The 24,348-nt window shown below is 40.8% G+C and overlaps 1 protein-coding gene across 1 annotated transcript in view; it reads left to right on the plus strand.

Moving 5' to 3' along the window:
- The window catches only part of PADI2 (peptidyl arginine deiminase 2), a 1,404,027-nt gene that overhangs the window by 873,230 nt on the left and 506,449 nt on the right, over positions 1-24,348 (plus strand). The window contains exon 8 of the mRNA XM_044061822.1: positions 18,691-18,794. Coding sequence (XP_043917757.1) covers positions 18,691-18,794 — 104 coding nt within the window. The remainder of the gene's footprint in view (positions 1-18,690; positions 18,795-24,348) is intronic.

Below are 24,348 nucleotides of genomic sequence, written 5' to 3' on the forward strand. Positions count from 1 at the left end.
TAACAAATCACAAAATCACCCTATGTATAAACTCAATAATCCATTGTAAAATCAGTAGCTGTCCATCTTCAAATCTAAGATACTTAACAGGCAATCCCTGTCCATTAATGCATTCAGTATATTAAATACATGCCCTCTTAATCAGCAGTAAATTATTAATGGATATCTTATCTTTGATTCCCGGATGACTTGAAGCATCCAATACTAGTTGCTAATGTAGCTTTCATTTCTAAAATCTGCTTCCAGTTACCACCTCTCTCAAAATGGGGGACCCTTTCCAATATATAAAGAATAAAAATTTCTTAAAATTCTCACATTGCTGTGAATGCTTCTATAATACACTTTTAGTGTCCTTTTTAATGGTGCCATACAAATGCTGGTAAATTCTGATTTTTAATGCCTTTTACAGTTTTACCAACATAAAAGGTAGGACATGAACCACACCGTGCCAGGTAAATCGCCTCCTTAGTGTTACAATTGAATTTCTCTTGGGGTGAACCAGTTTTGAAAAATTACCTGTAAAATTCACTCCTTTGAAAATGTACCTACATTGACTACATGATCCACACTTAGACATTCCTTTCACAGCCAGGTTTTACTTCCATTTCCTGTGGCAACCTTTCTCAAATGTCTTCCTCAAGTTCATCCCTGATGTTCTTCGTGTTTCACTGTTGCAGTCATTACATTTGGGTTATCTGCTTGCAGTAGCCCTCAGTCGGTCTGATTAACAAAGTCTTGGGTCCTGCGTCGGTTGCTGTCCCTTCTTCCATGACATCAGGTCGTCAGGGGTATAAAACATGCAGCCGACACCATTACATCAGTCTTTCTTGCCTTGCAGTGCTCTAAGCAGAAGCAATTCGCAAGGGCCGGTCGGCCGACTCCTGAAATTTTCGTTTTCGAGTTTCAGAACCAAAATCTTTAACTAAAGCTAAGAACCCCGTTGGGGAAACTTTTTCTTGCTCCTTACCGATGTCAGTAAAAGTTAATAATTGCATTACTTGTAGAAAGCAAATACTTCATAAAGATTTTCATTCGTACTGTATTCCTTGCCTAGTCCCTGACCATGGCATACCTTGCTGTCAGTTTTGTGCTTTATTTAAGCAGCGCACTATCGGTCGTCGGTATATTTTCACCTCTAAATATTTTGGTTCTCGGTCCAATTATACACAAATGTCGTTGGTTAGCCATCCGACTACCGGAATTCCAAAAAAGCATAAAGATAAAGACAGAGACAGACCGCCAAGGTCCAAAACTGCCGACGACGCTTCTCCTAAGCCAGTCGCCAGTTTGCCAGTACTCAGTGAGGCACTTTCACAGTCCGATACCCGCTACTTCTGATTTGCAGGCCTCTAGTGAGACCCATTCAGAGTCCGGTATGCCGCGAGATGCTTCAACTATGAAAGCTGTGGATGTCTCTACCTTGGATGGGTCCGGAGATGCTGTGCAGGCACAGGCTTCTGAGGGTGTATTCAGGCCTACGGACTTGAATATTAAAGCGATGCCTCCTTCTTCATTTAGGCCTAAACCTCGAACCATGCCTAAAAAACCGATGCCCAGGCTGCATGCTCAGGCCTCTATGCCTAAAAAACAAATGATAAGAATGGCTGAAGATCTTATAACTCTAATCAGGGGAAGCCAACCTCCACCTTCTAAGAGATCTATGGCTGAAGTTGGTTATGAATCTTCTGACCAGGATTCTGATTTTTCTGATTCTTCTGATGATCTGGATTTGCCCTTATCTACTTATGAGGATTCTGATGCAGAGGACTCTATTCCCTCTGCTTCCCCTCCAGAGGATTTTTCTTTTGGTGAAACCTTACATACTCTAAGGGAGCATTTCCACTGGGAAAGCCAGGATTTTTCTGATTCAAAAAAAGAGGCTTAGAGATTTCTTACTCCAGCCTCAGCATAGGCCTTTAGCTATTCCTCCTGTACTAGAAATTGTTGATGATGCTTTTTTGGAATCTAGTTTGACCCCTAATTCTTTGCCTCCTGCTCCCAGAAAACCTGACAGATATTACAGGGTTTCTGATTCACACCAGTTATTTTTTAAAAATCCTATTGTGGATCCAGAGACTATTTCACAGGGATCCAAGGGCATTAAGGCTTCTACTGCTAAAACTCCTACCCCTTCTAATAGACACTCCAGGACACTGGATAGATGGGTTAAGAAGGTTTACACTTCTGCAACCTTGGCTATTAGGGCTTTAAACTGCCAGTTTCATATGTTAAAGTATCAGCAACATGATATTGGATTGCTTAAACAGAAAATTATGTTGATTCCTGTCTGTGCGGAAAATAAAGAATTACAGGATTTAATGCATTCTGCTGAACAGGTTGGAAAACATACTTTGCAGTGTGGATTTGATTCATTAGGGGCCTCTTGCAGGGCTGCTGTTACTGGGTCTGTGCTCAGAAGGCATGCTTGGCTTAAGGAGCAATCTTTGCCTGATCATGTTAAAGCTAAATTGTTGGATGCTCCCTTAAATTAGGACCGCCTGTTTGGCAACAAGGCTGAGGAAGTTCTTAAAAAGATGGAAGATAAAGCTAAATCTATGCAAACTGTTAAATATTTCTTACAAGTTCAGCCTCCTAGATTTATTAGGAACTGGCTCTCTACGAATTGGTCCTTTCCAGCCCCTTCCAGGTCTTCTCCGGGCAAACCCAGACACAGCAGAAACCCCAGGTTTTAGTCCCAGGGGACACACAAGACTAAGCAGTGGGAGGTTTCCGCAACAAAATCAGGGAGTAGTAAGACCCCCCCCCATGCAACACTGTCTCATTTACTTGTTTTTAAAACTTCCAAGCACTTCCCAACTGATTGCAACTTTAGGCGGAAAGATTGGTCTGCAGGCCAAAAATTGGGAACTCATTACCCAGGACAAATGGGTTTTAAATATAGTTCCCTAAGATGCAGATTTCACTTCCACACCTTACCAACACCAAGCAGGTGGCCAGATCTATCCCCAAATCAGTGGGCAGAGGCCCAAAATCAAATACTCTTTCTCTTATGCATGGGGGCTATTCAGTTGGTACCAGAAGAGGAAAAGGGACAAGGCTTCTATTCGAGACTTTTTCTGGTACCCAGAAAAGGCAATACATGGCATCCTATTCTGGACCTATCTACTCTAAATACCTTTCTGGTGATTCCAAAATTCAAAATGCTGACTCTTCACCAGCTGCTTCCTATGCTAGGCAAAGATGCATGGTTGGCAACACTAGACTTAAAAGAAGCATACCTGCACATCCCTATCAGGGAGACTTGTAGAAGATACCTACGCTTCAAAGCAGGCTACATGCACTATCAGTTCTCTGCACTGCCCTTTGGCTTATCTACTGCACCCAGGGTATTCAAAAAGTGCCTAGCTCCAGTCATTGCATTTTGCAGGTAAAGAAATATTCAAATATACCCGTACTTGGACAATTGTTTAATTCAGGCAGAAAGCCAGGACATATTTTTGAATCATCTGGCCTTTGTTCAAAGGGTACTGACTTGTCTGGGGTACACCATAAATGAAAAGAAATCACACCTGGTACCCTGTCAACAAATTATATTCCTGGGAGCAAGCCTGAATACAACTTCCCAGATGGCTTTCCTCAAGCCAGAGAAACGTATTCATTTCACAACCTACTTCAAACAAGTGGCCACAAAAACCCAGTTATCTCCAAGGCAAACACTGCAGGCCTTGGTGTTCATGGCCTCCTGCATTCTTCTAATTCCAAATGCAAGGCTGCATATGAGGAAACTACAATGGTATCTCAAAAGCCTATGGTGTCAACATTCACAGGATCTAGAAGCCATGATTCCTTTCATACCTTGCCTACGCCTAGAGTTCCTTTGGTGGGCAGAGGCCTGCCACCAAAACAGGGGACTACCATTCACACTACCCCCTGCCACCCAAACCTTAACAACAGATGCATCAGACTATGCATGGGGGACTCACCTGGCAGGGAAGTGCATTCAGGGCAAATGGAACCCAAGTCAAATGCACCTACATATAAATCAAAAAGAAATGTTAGCTGTACAGAATTCTCTGACAGCCTTCAAGGACCACATTCTTCCAGGACAACTAATGGTAAAGACGGACAACACCACAGTCATGTGGTACACACTCTTACCCTCTCTGCAGACTAGCCATGGCATTGTGGACTACAGCCTTGAACTACCAAGTGTATCTACAAACTCAATTCCTGCCAGGAAAACTAAATACACTGGCAGATGGACTAAGCAGAAACCTCATGGACCCACACGAGTGGAAACTGGAACCAAGGATTTTCAACATGTTGACAAGCAAATGGGGGAGCCCAGATATAGACTGATTTGCCTCCCCCCAGAATCATCAAATGGACAAATTTTGCACAAGGATTCCCCACAAACTAGCTTGGAAAGTGGATGCTGTATCCTTCAGCTGTAAAAACCTATCAGTTTATGCCTTTCCTCCTCTGCCTCTGCTCTCCAAGGTACTACTAAAGATCAAACAGGACAAGCCAAGGATGATTTTAATTGCACCAGACTGGCCACACCAACACTGGTACCCCCTCCTGTGCAGTGTGTCATGCTTGGCCCCATGGCACTTGCCTCAGACTCCTTCCCTGTTGTCTCAGAAGGAGAACTAGATTCTGCACCCTCAGCTGCAAACCCTGAATCTAGCAGCCTGGCTAATTACCTAATCTCTCCTTTACCACACCTCAGTAAATCAGTGATGGATATCATTTTAGAGGCTAGGAGGCCTAGTACTAGAAAATGTTATGCTGCAAAATGGAAAAGATTTTGTGCCTGGAACCAATCTCAAGGGATGGGTGCAGAAGTTTACCTCAGATTCTACAATATTTGACTGAGATGCTTCAAAAGGGCTTGTCCATTTTCTCCATCAAAATTCATGCCTCAGCCATTTCAGCTCATTATAGCACAGAGCCTCCCCTCTTCTCTCACCCACTGCTCAAGCAGTTCCTCAGAGGAGCCAAAAATTGAAGGCCACCCAGGATAGCTCCAACTAAAGCCTGGGACCTTAACTTTGTCTTGGAGAAACTCACTGTTCCTCCTTTTGAGCCAGCTGCTACTGCAGATTTAAAATTCCTTTCCTGGAAAACAGCTTTCCTTTTAGCAATCACTTCTGCAAGAAGGGTATCTGAATTACAGGCCATTATGGCAGTGGAGCCTTTCATCATATTTTATGCCGACAGGGTGTCCCTCAGAATCAATCCCTCCTTTATGCCCAAGGTGGTATCTAGTGTGGCTCTTAATCAGTCCATTCATTTGCCTACATTCTTTCTTAACCCACAGAACAAAGGTGAACAGATACTGCACTCCTTAGATGTGCACAGACAACTTAGATTCTACTTGGGCAGGACTAAATCTCAAAGGAATTCTAAACAACTGCTGGTGGCATTTGCTGCAGGGACAGAGGGGAAAGCTATTTCAAAGCAAACCATTTCAAAATGGATAGGCCACTGCATTCATTTCTGCTATAAGCACCATGGAAAACCTATCCCACAGGGCATCAGACCCCATTCAACCAGGGCTGCATCTACTTCTACAGCCTTTCTCAAGGGCGTCCCTACAAGGGACATCCTAGAAGCTGCCACCTGGAGTTCTGTACATACTTTCACCAAGCATTATCTTTTGCCAATTTTCTCTAAGTCCAGAGCTGGTTTTGCCACTGCAGTCTTGCAGGGCCTTATAGAAGGTCCTAATTCTATTTAAATTCCCCCTCCCAACTTTAGCTTTGGGAATCTGCCCAAATGTTATGACTGCAACAGTGAAACATGAAGAACATAGTACAGTTGTGTGCACTTACTATAAATGTAGATGCTTGAGTGTATTCACTGTTGCAGTCTGGTTAACCTCCCTCCAGCCCCCTTTTCTTCTTTTGGCTATACCTCTACTCTCACTTACTATGCTCAAAAAGCTCTTCAGTGTATTTGCTTTTTTGTTGGAGGTATATCCTTGTATTATAGATTTAATTGCTTCCCATTAGGAGGACACTTGACATCTGGGGCAAGAAAAACTGATGTAATGGCATCGGCTGCATGTTTTATACCCCTGACGACCTGATGTCATGGAAGAAGGGACAGCAACTGACGCAGGACCAAAGATTTTGTTAATCAGGCCGACTGAGAGTTACTGCAAGCAGATAACCCAGATGTAATGACTGCAACAGTGAATGCACTCAAACATCTACATTTATGGTAAGTGTACACAACTGTACTTTCTAAATACCAAAGTGGGACTTTTACCCAAAATAGTGTCCAATCCTTGTGCTTTAACAAAGCTACACCAGTTCCTTTGCAGGATGTCTTTAACATCCCTAATTGCATTGCTAAAGCTGCACATCAATTCCCTGGGGAATGAATTAACACTAGTCACCACAGTGTTCACCCCCCCCCCCATTAACTGAGGTTACCATGTTGGATCTGACCTCCAGACTATCAGGAACATGTCTTAAAATGGGTCTAAAATGGAAGGGTCTGTCTTTAAGGACCACATCCTTCAAACTTGATCTAACAAATGTTGACAGGTTTGTCTTATCATAAGCTACCAGCAGTGTAGAATCTGTAATCTATAATATGTCTGCAAGCCACCAAGGTGGTACCCATAACTTCTATATATGACACACGTGATTTATTTCAGTGGTTTCCATGGGACAGTTTTTCATAGCATCATCTTATTGGTGATGCTCTAAAGCCATTGTTGATAAAACCCATCAGAAATGCACAGACCATGGCAAACAGTAACAACAACACTCTGTCACAAACCTGGGTTATCACTGAACATTTGTATATCCTCCTAAAGGCCTGCTGTCCCTGTCTGGATGTATCTGGTGGTTCCCTGCACTGTGACCCTAACACATGTACTAAGATATTTTCTGTCTGTGCCATGTTATGTAACATTGAAGAAATAGTTGCAGCAGGGGGTACACATGCAGTTGGAATAAGTTTCCCCACACCAGGCAGTGGGGGACGAGCCCAGTGAGGAAGCTGTGGAGAAGTTAGCAGCAGGTGAGGACTGTGCCAGATGAAAGAGGGTACAGTATGCCATAAAATTATGTAAGAGGCAGCACCTGGCTTATAATAATGGGCCAGATTAAGCATTGTAAAAAACATTAAAAGTGATGTATGCAAACCTACAACCTGGTTGTGCTCATCCATGCATAGACTGGCCACATTCTGCATCAGTCATAGGCTACGCAAGTAACAAAGTACAGAGGGCCATAGATTATGCCCACATTGTCCTTAAGCCACAGAATACACATTATCTGAGTGGGTGATGACTCCTCAGACAGACAAAGTGACCAGTACTGTCCCCTCCAAGTATCCGTGTGGAGCCTCCTTCTGTTTGGCATCTATTTGTCAGGCCTCCAAACTAATAACAGTGATCTCCAGTTGACAAAATTCACTGATGTCTGCAAGTTGGTGTGATTAAGTCCCCTTTAGATACATATACCATCAAAATGAACCAACTATAGTCAATTTCTGGTGCACAGAAAAAAAAACTTATACTGTCTGTTTCTTACTGAATTGAAAACGCTCCATTTACTGTATGAATCCATGATCAAGGATCTGGGCACATTGGTGGATGACTCCCTCTCCTTTGACCATTGTATGGCAACCACAGCTAAGAAATCCTTCTGCATTTCATAACTAATTGCCAAGGACATCCCTTCTAAAACTAAGGAAGTTATTGCCCCTCTGTATTCTGTCTGCATCAGACCTATTACTGAATGTAATGCACCCTATATCATGTATCAAGCTAGACATGCCAGTAAACTCAAACCCCCCCATAGATTCCTAACAAAATTAGTCTTTGTTTCTTTGTTTCCAAAAACCTCATTTATCAGAAGACAATGGAGTCTTTATTCTTGTACTCAGTGTCATAGAAGCTTCTGAGGGGAACTTACCATTTCCTTAGAGATTACATTATTCTTGGTTTACTTTTCCTCAACAAGTCAGATTGTGCTGCCAATACTAGAAACAGAGATCTAAACCTTCAAGAAGTAAATAAAACTATATGGAGAGATATGTTCATCACCCACCACCTCCCCTTACTCTGGAATAAACTCCCCCAGCATGTCAAAGAATGTGATTCGCCGTCATCCTTTAAACATACCTTGGATAGTAGGATGGATGCCCTTAAATTTTACACCAGGACTCGCAAGCATCACCCTTTTTGCAAACAGTGGTTGCCCCTGAGGGTGGGTATTGGCAAGGTGTGCATGGTCTCTGGTCTCACTTGCCTTTCTGTAGCCTATGATCTTGTGATCCCATCAAACTCTGAGGGTGAAGCATAGTTATCATTTGCACAGGTGAGGTGGATACAACACACAGTATAATTCACAGAAGATTGCGTGCATGACAGTATGATGGATATCAACCTGACGCTGTGTGTGACAGATGTTTGTGGAATGTTACCCAGGTAGATGTGGACTTGGTTGATATTTGTGTATGCCTGCTGAAACTCGATCTCAGCAAATGTTGCAGCACTGTGGTGATTACAGACAGGTCTAGGACATGCATGAGAGATGTGTGGGTGCATTTCATGCATGCCCCCATTTGTGAGAGTGCCCTGTCCTTGGAGGATTACAGCCACTGTCCAGCCTTTGCATAGAGGCAGGCATGTCCCTTGAATTCAAGCAATGCCCTGCACCAGGCATTTAAGTGGCATAAGCTCTCCACACTCTTGTAAATATCCACATCTGATCTACTCTCCTCCACAATGGTTGGTGGTGTGAAATTAGTGGCACTCCATGTGCCTGACCTATGTCTCCCCCTTCCACTGGGAAGCAGCCATAGGAAGTGTGTTTGGCATGCATTCTGTGTGCACAGGGAGATACGTGTCCAAGAAAAAGAAATGGCCAGCACTCAAAAGTGGAGCAGAAGTAGTTTAACGAACACAGTCCAAAGATGCGTGTAAAAGCACAACACCCAACGTTTTCAAACCGGTTTCAGCATAAAAGCCGCCTTTGGTGAATAAAGAGCATGTACAACACCAACATTTTATATATTGACCATCGTCTCAACCCATTCATGATTGCACATGTTACAAATGCTCATTAAGACCTGGAGAAAATAAACCTCCCAGTCTTATAGTCCAGCACTTCTCTTTCCTATCCAATATATCATGCCAACCACTTTTATTCTTCCTGTGACCTTCAATTTTATCAATGATGACAAACATAAACTGTGCAGTGGGATGTTTGATAGAATGTTTGTAGACAGCATTAGACAACCTCTTATACCTCTTATTCCTCATATCACTCGTGTGCTCAGAAATACGTATTCTAAGGGGGTGTGAGGTTTGTCCCACATAAAAGCAGAACAAGTGCACGTAGCCAGGTAAATCACCCAGTCAGAACTATAATTGCACAAAAATCGAATATCATATACTTTAGACATATTTTTACTAGTGAATTGTCTAGATTTAAAAACATATTTACAAAACGAACAGTGGCCACAAGGGCCACAACCTGTAAGTTTACCACCATCAGTTATAGACTGATATACAGGATGAATACTAAATTTGTTCTTATTTTTGTAATGATTAAAAAAACCTCCCAACTTCTTTCCTCTGCGAAATGAAAACAAACATTTAGAGAATAAGATGTCACACAACTTATCATCCGCAAGCAAAATGTCCCAGTGTTTCTGAATAACAATCATGAAATCATGGGTGTTACAACCATAGGTAGTAATTAATTTTATTGTCCTATTGCTGGCCTTATGTTTATATTTCAAAAGGGCTCACCTATCTTGCCTGGAATCCCAACAACTAGCCTGAGTAATACATTCCTTTTTGTATCCACGTTCAACAAACCTGTTAGCCAAATCTTGTTTATGATGTGATGGGGATCTGGATTCCAAATTTCCTGTATCCAGCACAGCCTTTACCCCCCTGATCATGCCAAGTTTTGATTGTCATCATTGTTGGAAGTCTGAGTAATGTCCATCATCGGACAGTAGTATATACATGGAGGGGGAACTTTATAAAAATTCACCTGTTAAAGACACAAATGGCAAATACTCACAGTAAGTAAGACCTGTTACCATTATGTCAGTCTCAGTGAAGAAATACTACTTACTGTGTATAGTGGTAGAATTTAGAAAGCTAGACCTTACCTTGTACTGTTGGTCTTCTAGTATGAAGCCCTGACATTCCTATGTAAAAACTGGATACAGTAAACATCTGTAGTACAGTACACATTTACCCAGTATACAGTAACCTAATGCATAAGAGATACACACCTATGGCATCTCCAAGGAAGATTCACAGAGCTGTTGCAGTTCTGGTCCAATGTCCAAGACTCCATCATGGCCTATGGATGACTTAGACACCCTCCCACCAATCCTTGCATTGAGGCAAGGACCTCTTTTGTCTTTGTTAATGGCAGTTCTGCCAAAATACCACCTCTCATCACCCTATACCCTTAAAGCGGGCAGCAGAATGTTTCTTATCATGTAGCACGTAGGTGGCCTGGCATCATGTATTCTCTGTCCTGGTCATTGACATAATTTATATCATTGATTACATTCTTCCAGGCACTGTCACAAGAGCAACAGTCAGATTTATCATGGCCAATCCACCAACCATGGAGATGTAGGGCCAGCAACAAGAAGTTATTCTCTGCATGGGAAAAGATGCATTTTTGTGGCTTGTGTTTGGCAGGCATAATGATTTCTAAGACAAGAATAACCTATGTGAAAATGCGCGCATCAGTACATTTCAAACATCCAAACTAATGTACTATCTTGTGCATTGCTGTGTGTGTGTGTGTGTGTGTGTGTGTGTGTGTGTGTGTGTGTGTGTGTGTGTGTGTGTGTGTGTGAGTGCCCATGCTTGCGTGCACGTGTGTGTGTGCGTGCGTGTGTGTGTGTGTATGTGTCTGTGTTGCTGGTAGGTGGCAGTTTTATATATATATATATATATATATATATATATATATATATATATATATATATGGATCTAGGACTTTTGATCAAAAGATCGAATCCATTACCACCGAACACACTTTAACAAAAGCGTTTTCGTCAAAAAAGCGCTTTCATTAAAGTGTGTTCAACAACAAAAAAAAACACTAAATTAACGTTTTTCGCCCTCCTAGATCGCACTACAGTGAGGAAAATGGAATTTTCCCTTACCTGCACTGTAATACGACCTCCGCAACAGGCATACTTATGCAAAAGTGCTTCTTCGGTGAAAAGCACTTTCGCATACGTATGCTCGCCCGTAATGGATTCGGACTTTTGATCTTTCGATCAAAAGTCCTAGATCCATATATATACATACATACATGTGTGTGTGTGTGTGTGTGTGTGTGTATATATATATATATATATATATATATATATATATATATGTATACACACACATACATACACACACACACACACACACACACACACACACACACCTACCTGCATTCCCACAGACACTGTCCATGCAGCTTTGGTAAGTTGGGCTCCCCCACAAGAAAAGAAAGAAAAGGCCAGTAAACATGACATGTCCATCCTGTGGCTGACAACATAGGGCACTGTACTCCAATAAAACACCACTGTCAGGTATAATTTGTTTCATGATTGACTGTGGCTGACCTTGTACATGGTATACCTTTGACTGCATAGGGCTGTATGCATAGTCTGGCTATCCTATGAAACTTTGTTGCTGAAGTGCTCATTCACTTCCAGTTGTCTGGCCCAAGAAAACCCACTTTTGATTGATGCACATGACATGACTACACTTTAACAGAGCTGTTGTTTACAAATGCTACCAAACATTTTAATACAGCGCATTATGCAGTTTTATAAGATAGTTCTTCCTGGAGGCAGGGCAACTAAGTCCAAAGCTAGAAAATTCAAACTTACCCCATAAGAAAGAAATATATCTCCTAATGAATAAAGCTTGTGCCCCTGGGGCTGCAGTTTGGAAGGTTGTCAATTAGTAATTTTCTGTAGTGCAATGAGCATCTTGGCTACAGACAGGCTTTATTTCGTATAAATTCAAGCATCTAAGCATAACAATTGGGCATTACCTCATGAATGTTACTGAACTGCTCTTTCTGCGTATTGTGCCTGTGGGCCTATTTGCCCTGAGGCTGTCTCAATTTTATGCACTCACATGAGCACCTGTGAAGTGCACTGAACATGTGTGGTTAGGTCATTGGCCCCAGTAGAGACATCTTGCAACATATGTGGCTTTTGTAGCTGATGGAGGCATTAAACAGCAAATCTATTGTCATACTTAGACATTTCACATGTAGTACACAGGTTAACTGCTATATTTGACACACCTGTACCACCTTGACATGCCAGCATTTTCTATGCTACATTATGGCCATTTCATCAGAGGTCATACCCTATGCTGTGCAACACATGCTGACAAAATCAATGGGTGTGACAACTGCAGGACAACCATAGTTCTCTGGAATAAGACCTTATGAAAGGCCATGACTTCTAAGGGTACTAATTGTGGCATGGTACCCCAGTAGTTTGGCAAAGATTCTAAAATCTTCCTGTAGCATCTGATTAGAGACTCGTCTGCGGGTCCCCAGTATAAAGTTTTTGCCTGACAAAGTCTTGCTAGAGCACTGTCTGATGCCTCTGACCCCACTCTGATGAATAGTGCAGGCACCACTTCCATGATCTGCGGGGGCACCATCCTGACCTTCTTAGTTAGTGCAGTGAAGAGGGCAGAGTAAGGGCACCTAACATGTACTGTGAACCTCTGAAAATCTACACATACATTGCTTTCCTGCATAGTACAGTATATCTTTTAGGTGTGTTGCTGAGTGGTATTTTTTATTGTACAGCTGCAGAGGTCATACATTAGAATAGTGTCCTGAACTGCAAGAGAATGGAAAGACTTTCTAGGTGAATGGGGTATGCATTATTTCTTTTCTTTCTGGACTTAGAATTTTCTTAAGAGTGTATATTACTGCTTTACTTGTCTGACAGCAGCATGCATATGTGTGTGTCACCATGGACAGGAAAAAGTGATTATGTTTAAATTTACAGGGCATTTATAGTGCAATTTAGATGTACTCATTGTGTGAGCAACACAGTCATTCAGTTTGATTCTTGTCTACGTCTTATTGTTAGACAACACAATAGGTATAGGATGACAGGTGGGAAAAGGCTCACCATATTGTCCCAGTACTGTATAAGTAGGTTAGTAGTCCTTCCCACCACCTTCATAGCCACAGCCACACATGTCAAGATTACTACCTGTGGCCACCCTGTTCCATTAGCATATCATAGCATAGCAACATTTTTCATCATACCCTCATGCATTTAGGCAGATTTTAGCTTTATATAGTTGTGCTTCTATATTTGTATGATGTCTTTCATTAGATGTCTTTTCATATATTTATTATATTTGTGCTCTGCAAACTATTTGTCTCTTCCTCCCTCCTTTCGTCCTTTTAAAATGTTCTGTTTGTTATTTTATTTCTCTCCAGTTCTTTTCCCATTTTTGTACAGTGCCTGCTGTGGCAGTGATAGTGGTGTGGCCAAAGTCTGTGGCCCTCCAGCAAGTCCAGCCATCACCTGTGTCTTTCAAATGAGTATCCTGGGCTTCCCCCTAGTGACTGCAGCAGGGGGCAGGGGGTCTCATCTCTTACCGTGGTGGTACATCACTGTCTGGAAGTAGCATTGTTCCCTTTAGTACCACACATAGGAAGATAGTGGAAGTGGTGGGACAGGTGGAAGACCAGCAACTAGAAGTCTGCATTGATCACATAGAGAGGTTCCTCTTGCAGCTGGTAGAGTTTCATTAATAGTCAGAGAATCACAAAGTGAACCAATGACAAAGTGGAACCAACAGCAAAAGCATAAAACTCCAAAAACAAAAGAAGGTTCCAGTATACTTTTAATAAAAAACAAAGCTTTCAGACAAAAGTTCTTCAGTGTTAATAAAATTCTTATCCAGATAACATATCCTTTATAATTAAAAAAAAACAATAATCACATGACATGGCCTACCTGTCATAAATTAGGCTTAATCAAGCCATTAAAAACAGCAATTAGTCAAATTTTGCACTGAAAGATCTTACAGAAACATAACATCCTATTCAGTGACTTAGAAAACATTTGTTGTTACTAGATGTGCTTGACATAAGCATATTTACTTCATTCACTTACATATATTCTTTACAGATAGCCCAAAGTTATGCATAAACATGTATATACACATGCATATACATCCATAAACATTTAATTATAGAACTAAACCTTATCCATATCACTGAAGTGAATGTTTAATCAGTGCAAAATTTGACTAATTGCTGTTTTCAGTGTTCGCTGAAAACGGGTTGCTATTAGAATACTCGAAATTTTGAATGTTTGGTGTTCTAATATATATATATATATATATATATATATATATATGTATATATATATATATATATATATATATATATATATATATATATATTGTAGCCATCTACAACTTCAGCACAAAAATGATCCCCAAATTTTCTGGACATCAATAAATAACCTGTTACATCTGGGCTCAAATAAGGAACCCAACCCATGTCATAATAGCTCTCCACTAGAAATTGTAACTTTATTCAATACCTACTTCATAGAAAGCATTGCCTCCCTATTCTAAAACGTCTTCATTCCCATCCAGTACTTCTACTGCCCCTACAGTAACATCCAATCCTAGTAATTCAATGAACAGTATATTAGACCAAAACCAATATTATCTGTGCACCAAACACACTATCACTTCCTTTATCCCCCTAGCATTCCTAATTCACCTTCTATATCCATTGCTAGCAACTTTCACTTAGGACCTGTCTTCACATCAATGATATAAAAAGTCTACTTAAACTCAAACCTGTAGCTGACAACCTCCCACCTGAATATCTCAATATAGCTGCTGATGCTATAACATGCCCAGTCTCTATATTTATCAATAGATCAGTAGCTGAATCCTATGTACCCTCACTATGGAAAAAATCCTATATTATCCCTTTTCATTAAGGTGTCATGTCGGCTGACATCTTTGACTTTTGGCTTATTTCAATATTATTACCTCTGTCAAAAACTATTGAAAGATGTATTCATAAGTAACTCTTCCAATATCTTCTACAAGAACAGCTCTTAACATCCACTCAACATGGCTTCCTCCAAAAGCACAGTACAGCTACTCCCCTCCTGTCATTCACTGACACTATAAACAAATACAGGGAATCAGGCAGATTTGTTTCCTCCTTATCCTTTGACCTGTCAAATGCCTTCAAAACAGTTTCTCATTCTAAACTCCTTTATAAACTGTCTCAACTTGGACTATCCCCTTCTTCATTACTACGGTTCGGTAGCTATTTAACAGATATGTTCCAGTCTGTAAAATGGCAAAATACTCTCTCCATACCTGCAAGTCTCCGCTGGTGTACCCCAGTTCTCTACTCTTGGTCCCCTCCTCTTTAATATTATTCTCAGTGACCTCTATAGCTGTGTAGGTCCAGCCTCTCTTGTACAGTATGCTGATGATTCCACATTTACATGTGTAACTAATAACTTGCTGCAACTCCAATATATCATGCAAGTAATTTCTTTTCCTCAGTTGAAAAATAGCTACATAATGCCAGCTACTATTCATCCCTAAAATACAAAGTTGATGTTATTTTTCTCCAAATCACACATGCTTGATAAAGCTAATTTCAACATATTTTCACCAATCAAAACTGAAATTTAAATAGTTTCCCATACAAAATTTCTTGGACTGATTATATATGTTAACCTTAAATTTGAACTGCATGTTCAAACTAACATAAAAAAGACTCACAAAAAATTAGGAATGTTCTACAGACATACAGACTTCTTTAACACCACCACCAAAACCACCCTTGCACCTACCTACCTTCTCCTATCTCTCGTCTACAGTGCACTTTTCATAACCACCTTTCAGGCTACAGTTAAAGATAAGCTGGAGGCGTGCTATAATAATGTTGAAATTTTGCCATAAACAAACAATACTGCAGCCACCATTACATTGCCCTGATCTGAATTGGCTCAAACTGCCTCGCCACTTAGATTACTTGCAACTTATCTCCACACATTATTCACAAATCCAGTGACTGCCCTGCTTTTACTTATGTTTTCCATTCCTGTCACCCTAATAGACTGCTTTGATCTCATGAACAGCATCTTCTCAGCATATATAAATCCCACAAATCATCTGGCCAAAGTCTGTACTCATACTCTGTCGCTAAAAATGGAATTGTATCCCCTTGCAAATTACATATTTCTGTAATCTCTCCAGTTTGAAATAACTGCTGAAAGACTACCTAAATAAAACCTGGCCTCTGCTCCTGTGCTACTCCAGGCCGAACTAGACCCTTCCACCCCTTAGCGTACTAACAGAGAAAAGGAATTAGTAAAATCTATTTCTTAGACAAAGGACAAATATATTTTTTGCCGAGGCTATATTATCTAGTCATCTCTGTTCCAAAGACATGCGTAAATGGGCATGCCTTCGTTGAAGGTTGGACGCCGAGCTGGAAACTTGGCGCTTGTGAAAATCTACTGCCAATCATTAGCGGACCGGAGTTCCGCTGTGGCAACCCCTAACCGGGAAAAGCCGAAAGACAACAACAACAACAACATCTCTGTTCCAAAGAGTATACTCAGTGTGTTTAATGTTATATCTATGAACTGCAACTTGTAATATTTTATCTTGACAATGTTCTTTTTCTACTTGTTACAGCTGTCCAAATATTCACATTATGTATGTATATGTTCACACTGTATGAAAAGTTGAATTTTCACTTAGTTAATTTGTCATTCTTCTGTATTAGGCTTTGCAATAACTTTATTTAACTGTAACCATACTATACCAATTTGGAGCTTTTCTTCCGGGCCTCCACTGAAAATGGGATATTATCCCACTTTCCCACTTGGACTTTCCCAGTAAACAAATGACAAGTAAATAAATAAATATGTTACTTCATAAATACTGAGCTGAACCATTATAAGGCAAGAAGTTATTATCCTTCTGTACAGATAAGTAATAATAGCCTCATCATTAATACTTTTACTATTACTGCTTTATTAGTACAGAAAGACAGGCAGGTCATAAGCAGCTCATACACAAGCAAACAATACGGTGTTCGACATCACACACACTGAAAACATAAAGTCTAAAAGAAGCAAGGTGATACAAAACACCAACATTTAAGTACTTCCCGTGAATCACTAGTACATGTAGGTACAATTTTCACAAGTGATGTCTAAGACCAAGTGGCTACCTTTTAAGTATATAAACTGGTTGGTTCTCACAAGATATGATGAATTATTATTTTTGCGAAGTGTGCTTAATTATTTAACCATATTTCCTGAAGATGTACTAGGGTTTACAACACTTTCTGAATAAAAAAATACATCAAGCAATCATCCTTAGGAGGTCTTACGTTGATAAGTACTTAAGGCCCTACTTATACAGAACATAATGAGCGGAATGTTTGGGCATATAGTTCTTGTATGACATCAAAGTCGTAAATTTTCTGTTATCTACTTGCCATACTAAACTGAAAAGTCAGGGAATCTTGACAGATGGTGGGAAAGCCTTCAATGTGTTATGGAGTTGCTTAAACTGGAAACCTAATATTGCTTCTCACACTTTCTTGGAGTGCTGCATTGCAGGAACAAAAACAGTGTTTGTTTGTTGTCACAGGTGTTTTTTTTTATTTTTTTATTTCATATGACCATGGTGGTGCAGCAGGCAGCCACGGTGGTGCAGCGGTTAGCGTTGCTGCCTCAAAGCAAGAGGTTCTCTGGTTCGATTCTCGACTGGGGTGCCTTCTGTGCAGAGTCTGCATGTCCTCCCTGTGGTCGCGTGGGTTTCCACCGGGTGCTCCTGTTTCCTCCCACATCCCAAAGACATGCAGTAGGTGAACTGGACACTCTAAATTGGCCCTAGGTGTGAGTGTGTGCATGTGTGGGCCTTCTGTGGAAGGTTGGGTGCCGGGCTGGCAACTCGACACCGTAAAACTCCACTGCCAATCATGAGCGGACAGATTATCCGCTGTGGCGACCCCTAACCGGGAAAAGCCGAAAGAAGAAGAAGAAGAAGATTTTATTATACTAACCTTGAGATTGTGAAAACGTTAGAGGCAAGGGAGAGTTTTTGTAACAATGAAATATTCTCTCATGTCTGAGACTGTGTATCCTTGCAGTAAATTGGAGTAAGAATAACTAGAGTTGACCATGCAGAAATACTTCTTACAAACTTTTTATTTGTTTTGTTTTTTTGTTTGTTTTAGGTTTGCCAGTTTTATTTGTTTCAAAATAATGACTTGTTAACACAGTGCTTGAATAAATCCGCTGATGAATGGCTGTGTAGCCACTTAAAATTTGTATCAGTATAATTATTTTACTTTTATTTTGTTATCTAGTAAATCTAATTAAGCCCAAAGCCAGTTTTCAAAGGAGATGGTAAAATATCCAACTGGAGAATTTCAGAGCATCCTTAGTTTCACAGTGTAGCCATGTAAAGGACATTTGGTCTTCTCAGATTTACAGCTAAAGCATTTCAAGCAGGTTGTTGATATACAGCTTTAAAATAATAAATTATAATTGTGCAAGACTGCATTGTATATGCAATGATAAAGAAGCCCTGCCACTAACATACTGAGCTTTCATATAAGAGTTTCTCTTGATATTTCAGTACTTTGATTGCTGCATTCTTTTCGACAGGGAGTTCCTGAGATCCCTCTTTTTACTGATAAAGTGGTGTTTCGGATGTCCCCTTGGATTATGACACCAAATACACTGGAACCTGTTGAGGCCTACGTATGCTGGTGAGTTGACATCTTTTGCACATAATCTGCAATTGGCCTGTAACTAAACTGACTTTTGAGATGAACCATAGTAAACATTTATCAAAAGATCACAGAACCTCAAGGTAATTAAAAGATTATAAGTGAAAACATCTTTGATGTGGGCTTGTTGGACTCTAGTTTAATTAAAGACTTATTGAACTGAAAGGATACCCTCTGCTACTGGAAGTTCAGCGCTAACAGAAGGTGAGAACACTAACAAAGGGGGAGGGGCTGAGTATAACTTGTTGAACCTAATTCTCATGAGTGAAAAAGGTAGTAGTGAACAGTGGAGGCATTTCCTTAAACTGATTCAGATATTAAGCTCAGAAGCTGTAGACTAAGGATTCCATCCCATAAGCTCCCATTCATGTACCATGTAAACATGATCAAATCAGTTAACCTCTCCAAGCTTCCTAACTGCTCTCAAAATGAGGATTTTGTCCCTATGGGCCTACCTGACTAACAAAGTGAAAGGAAACAATGTCATGTCAGGGAGCCAGAGAGCAATAATGATTGTTCTGCAATGTAATATGTGTAGTTTATGTGTTGAGGAGGATCTAATAGATATCTGGGACATTAGCAGGGTAGAGTTTTATCTAAGGGTCATGGAGTTGAGGATACATTTATATACACTAGTGTGTAGACATTCCAAAAGTTAAATATTCTGGGGATATGTTAAAGTAGGAGTGCACAGAGCAGTTTGAAAACATATTTGGGTTTGGAGAAAAAGTGTTAGTAAAAGGAAAACAGTAGAGGTAAGAAAGGGCTCTGCAAAGAAAGATCAAGCAGCAAGGACAGAACAGGACACTAGATGGTAGACACAGAGAAAATGTTGTAAAGAAGCTATGATGAAAATCATCTAAGAAGCAAAGAGAAAACCTAATAAGTATTTGAAAGTGAGCATATGTTTTAATACAGGTAGCTTATTATGCAATGGAATGAAAACATAATTAATTAATTTAGTCTAATTACCTTCCTGAAAGCCAATACTCTATAGATACATAGCACTGTCTCTATCTATTTTATTTTATTTATTTTTATTTTACATTTGTTGACCGGGCTAGTCTAGCTGGATACATGTCCATTTTCAGTAGAGGCCCGGGGAGAAAAGCTCCAAAAGAGATAGAGGTATATAAACAGAAACATCAGAAGAGTAAATAATTATTATTACATTCAAAAATATAGTCAGAGGTAGTTTAACAGAAACATAAGAAGATTAATTGATTATTATTACATTCAAGAATAAAGCAATCAAACAGGTTAAACATGTTAGTTAAAAGAGGCACAGGCTTAAAATGATGATCTAACCTGGCTACATTATGAACCCATTAAGGTTTTGGGTTGGGTAGAGGCTTTGGTGGGCCTGGGGCGTTTGCTATTAGTCTGGATTAGAGCAAGGGCATAGCCATTGGGACTTTAGGAGATCCTCGAGGTGTTTTTTGAATTGGTGAGGAGAGGTCATATGCCTTAGGTTGTTTGGGAGGGCATTCCAGGATTTGCCAATGGAATTAGCATAGAGTGCATTGCCTCCCGAGTTGTTAGGTTTAATGGTCTGAACTAGTAGGCTTTTGGACGACCGAAGGGATATAAGGTTGGAGTAGGGGGTAAATATTTTGTTCAGTGAGGGGGGTTTTTCTGGATGGTTGATTGTTTTAAAAATCTCAGTGAGTTGGTTGAGTTTGAGAATGTTGGGCAGTTCTAGCCATTCCAGTGTCCTTAGATTTTGGCAGTGATGGGTGCGATAGGGCATTCCTGTTATGAATCTGGCTATATGGTTATAGGTTGTAGATAGTTTGTTGAGTTCTCTCTTGTTAAGGAAGGAGAATACTGGGGATGCATAAAGGAGTGTGGAGAGGAGGTGGGTCCTGGCTATAGTTAGTTTTGTGTGCGGGGTTAAGAAGTTCTTTATTCTATACATAGACCCAAGTTTCTTGTTAACTGACTTGATGGTCAGACTGACATGTGTATCAAATTTAAGCTTGTTATCTATGGTCACCCCTAATAGTTTAGTGTGGGAGACGAGTTCGATTATGGTCCCATTGTTGGAGGACACGTGGAAGGTTGGGTTGTTGGTACTAGGTGGTTCTTTTCCTTGGGAGGTAATTGGTGTGGGGAAAAATAGAAGTAATTTGGTTTTGGTTGGGTTAAGTAAAAGCTTTAGTTCTGAGAACCATTGTTCAACTAAGGAGAAGCAATTTTGGGTTGCAATTTGGAGTTTAGCGAGGGAAACATCCGAGCAGATCAGGGTGGAATCGTCTGCGTATTGAATGCAGGTGGCTTTGGGAATGATCGAGTGTAGACCATTTATAAAAAGGGAAAAAAGAAGGGGACCAAGAATAGATCCTTGGGGAACACTGATATTAGTTGGGAGTAGGTCTGATAGAGTGTTTTGCCACTGGACTGCCTGTTTTCTACAAGAGAGGTAGTCATTAAACCAACTTATGGTTGATTTGCTAAGTTGAAAGTTTTCCAGTGTGTGAATCAACTGTTTGTGATTGACCATGTCGAAAGCTTTTGATAGATCGAGAAATAGCGCAGAGGATATAAGTTTATTATTGTGGTTTTGGTTGACTGAGTCAACAAAGGAGAGAAGGGCAGAGGTTGTGCTATGATGGGGGCGAAAGCCATGCTGGGTGTTAGAGAGAAGGTTATTATGAGAAAGATGGGTAATGAGTTGTTTGTGAACGCAGCGTTCCAAGATCTTGGCTAGGGGAGATAGTATAGCTATTGGTCTGTAGTTAGATGTGTCAGTGGAGGACCCACCTTTATGCAGAGGGATGATATAGGAGATTTTCCAGATTGAAGGAATAGACGCTTCAGAAATGGACCGGTTGATCAAGATTGAAACAGGGTAGGCTATGGCGTCAGATGCTAATTGTAAGTAATTGGCTGGGAGTAAGTCAGCCGCTAAGGTAGTTGGTTTGAGTTTTTTCAAGAGGGTTCGAAAATAGGAGGTAGATGTGGGTTGTAGGTTAAAGGAGGGTTGAGTTGGGTCTTTAGTTAAGGTTGTGGCTGAGGGAGAAGTGGTAAGCTGATTGGCGAGACTGGATGGTCTCAGTAAAAAATGAATTAAAAGTGTTGGCTATTTGTCCTGGATCTTTGCCCAAAAGTTTTTCAGGGATGGGGGTGGTGGATTTACCCGGATGAAGGAGGTGATTGAACCCAGCCCAGAATTTTTTAGGATTATGCTGGTGTTTGTCTTGGAGGTGGCAGAAATATTGTTTTTTGTCAGTCATAACGGCTGCTTTGGTTGAGTTTCTAAGTTGTAGAAACTTGATGCGGTCAAGGTGGGTTTTGGTAGATCTCCATTTATTCCAGGCCTGATCACGGAGTTTAATTTTGGATTTGGTATCTTTTGTTAACCAAGGTGCGATACGTTCCTTAGGTCTAGTAAGTCTCATTGGAGCGTGAGAGTCAAGTATCTTGAGGAAGATGTCATTAAAATATGACACACTCTCATCTAAGGGGAGAGTTTTAAGGATGGTAACAAAACACAGTTCACCTGCTGAGAAGTCCAATCCTTTAATGTAAAATACAATTCATATGAACTGTGTTTTGTTACCAGTTTATTCTACTTACTTTGTGGCAAGAGTTTTAAGGATGGACCAATTGCATGTTTTGAGGTCTGCAAGAAAATGGTCTGGGACAAAATTCTTACTATTCCTAACTAGTCTGGTTAGGGGATGGTTTGAGGTCGGACATTTGTGTTTTATGATAAAGGTAATAAGGTGGTCACGAAGGTCGTTTGGAAGGGTCCCTGCAGTATAGTTGTTTGGAGTCTTATTAGTAAGAATCCAGTCAATGATGCTCTCCTTTTGTTGAGCATTTCCAATTCTAGTGGGAGATAGAATGTTTTGGGAGAAGCCATGTAAGTTGATGGGGAGAGGATTTGAGTGTTTGGAGTAGAGGGACCAGTCAATATTAACATCTCCTAGTATTATAGTTTCTTGGGGATAGGTGGCAGCTAACCAACTGAGTAATTGTTCAAGGTTTTCAACATTTTTGCCTGGTGGTAAGTAAATTACTAAGAGATTAATACTTTTTTGGTTGTTTAGGCATAGCTTTAGGGAAATTAGTTCTAGGGTAGGAATTTTTGGGGGTTGGAGAGGGTGCATTGTAACGTTCAAGGAGTTCTTAAACATGACAGCTGTTCCCCCACCCTTTCTAGTGATTCGGTCGGCCCTGAGAATGTTATACCCAGGTGGGATGATTTCTTCATCCTTAGTGCTAGGTTTGAGCCATGTTTCTGATAGACACATGATGTCAGGGAGTGGGTTGCAAGCATGGCATGTAAGTTGTGTACCTTATTATTGATACTTCTTAGATTCAGGTGAAGGATAAGGAGGGAGCCCACTGAGCTTCTAGCTGCTTTCAAGGTGTTAGGGCCTAGGTCAAAGTTAGGGCCTGGGTTGGGGTGGATATCGCCATCTTTTGTGATGGATTTTTTCAAGTAGTCAAATATTTTTTGGAGCTTGATTAGTAATTTGAGAGTGTCCTTAGTTGAAGGTGCTTTAGGGAGGCGGAGGGTAGGATGGGTTCTTTTGGAAATCAGGTTGCTAACAGGGTAGTGGGAGGGAGGGATGAGATTGGAGGGGTTTTGGGAATGTAGAGAGGTATGACCCTTGGGGAGGTAGGCTCCTGCTAGGGCTAGAGTTTCATAACTTGTTAAGAGATAAGAGATAATAAGGAGTAATGATAAGAAGGGAAGGGTGGTGAAAGAGTTTCTATCCATGGTGAGAGGGGAGGTAGATGAGTGTAATATGCTAGTGGGAATTACCTTGGTAGAGTGGGTATATAAAAAAGCTGGGGGAATAATGGAGGGAAGAGGGATAGAGGAAGGTTGGTGGGCGGACCGAGGGAGTAGTCTTGGTAGTACAGACAGAACAAAGAAAATGGGAGGGAGAGGAGTCAGAGTGAGGGACAGTTGTGATTGGTTGGTGATGAGGGGGATGGGCTTAATGACCTAATAAATGTAGAGGTATTGGGGGCGGGTGGGAATAGGGGGCAGGGTGGGGAGCGGAGCAAGCCCGAGCGGAGCGAGGGCGAAGCGGAGCGGGGACTACACCACAAGGGTTTTTCCTGGGTCCTAAAGGTAACAGCTTACAAAGTCAGCTTGTTAGTTTTAATGTCTTTTTCTTGTTAGTTTTAATGCCTTTTTGGTTTATGCTGGAATTGTCAGTAGGATAAAAGATTACTTTTAGATCTGGTACTTTTTAATACCTGCAGCAGATGCTAGTCAGATAGCACACTTTAGGGTAGAATAGTCATTTACCTTGAGTCTCTTTATGTGCTTTTGGACTAAATGCAAAGGAATTGGAAGAAGGCTGGTCTGTGCATTCACACTGGGAGTCCACATAAGTCTGTGACGGGGGCTTAGGAACCACGCGGTGAGCCTCTAGTATGGGGGGGAGTCTAAAGAGAGAAATAAGGGAGAGAGATAGTAGCTTTAGCGAGTCTACAAAACTGTTTAGAAGCAGGCAGAGGTTAGTTACATTTCAAATGTGATAGCAGACTGAAAACATAATCTTGAGCA

This window comes from Protopterus annectens, chromosome 2.part0 (genome assembly GCF_019279795.1).
Source record: "Protopterus annectens isolate FY-2018-M chromosome 2.part0, PAN1.0, whole genome shotgun sequence".
NCBI classification, from domain to species: Eukaryota; Metazoa; Chordata; order Ceratodontiformes; family Protopteridae; genus Protopterus; species Protopterus annectens.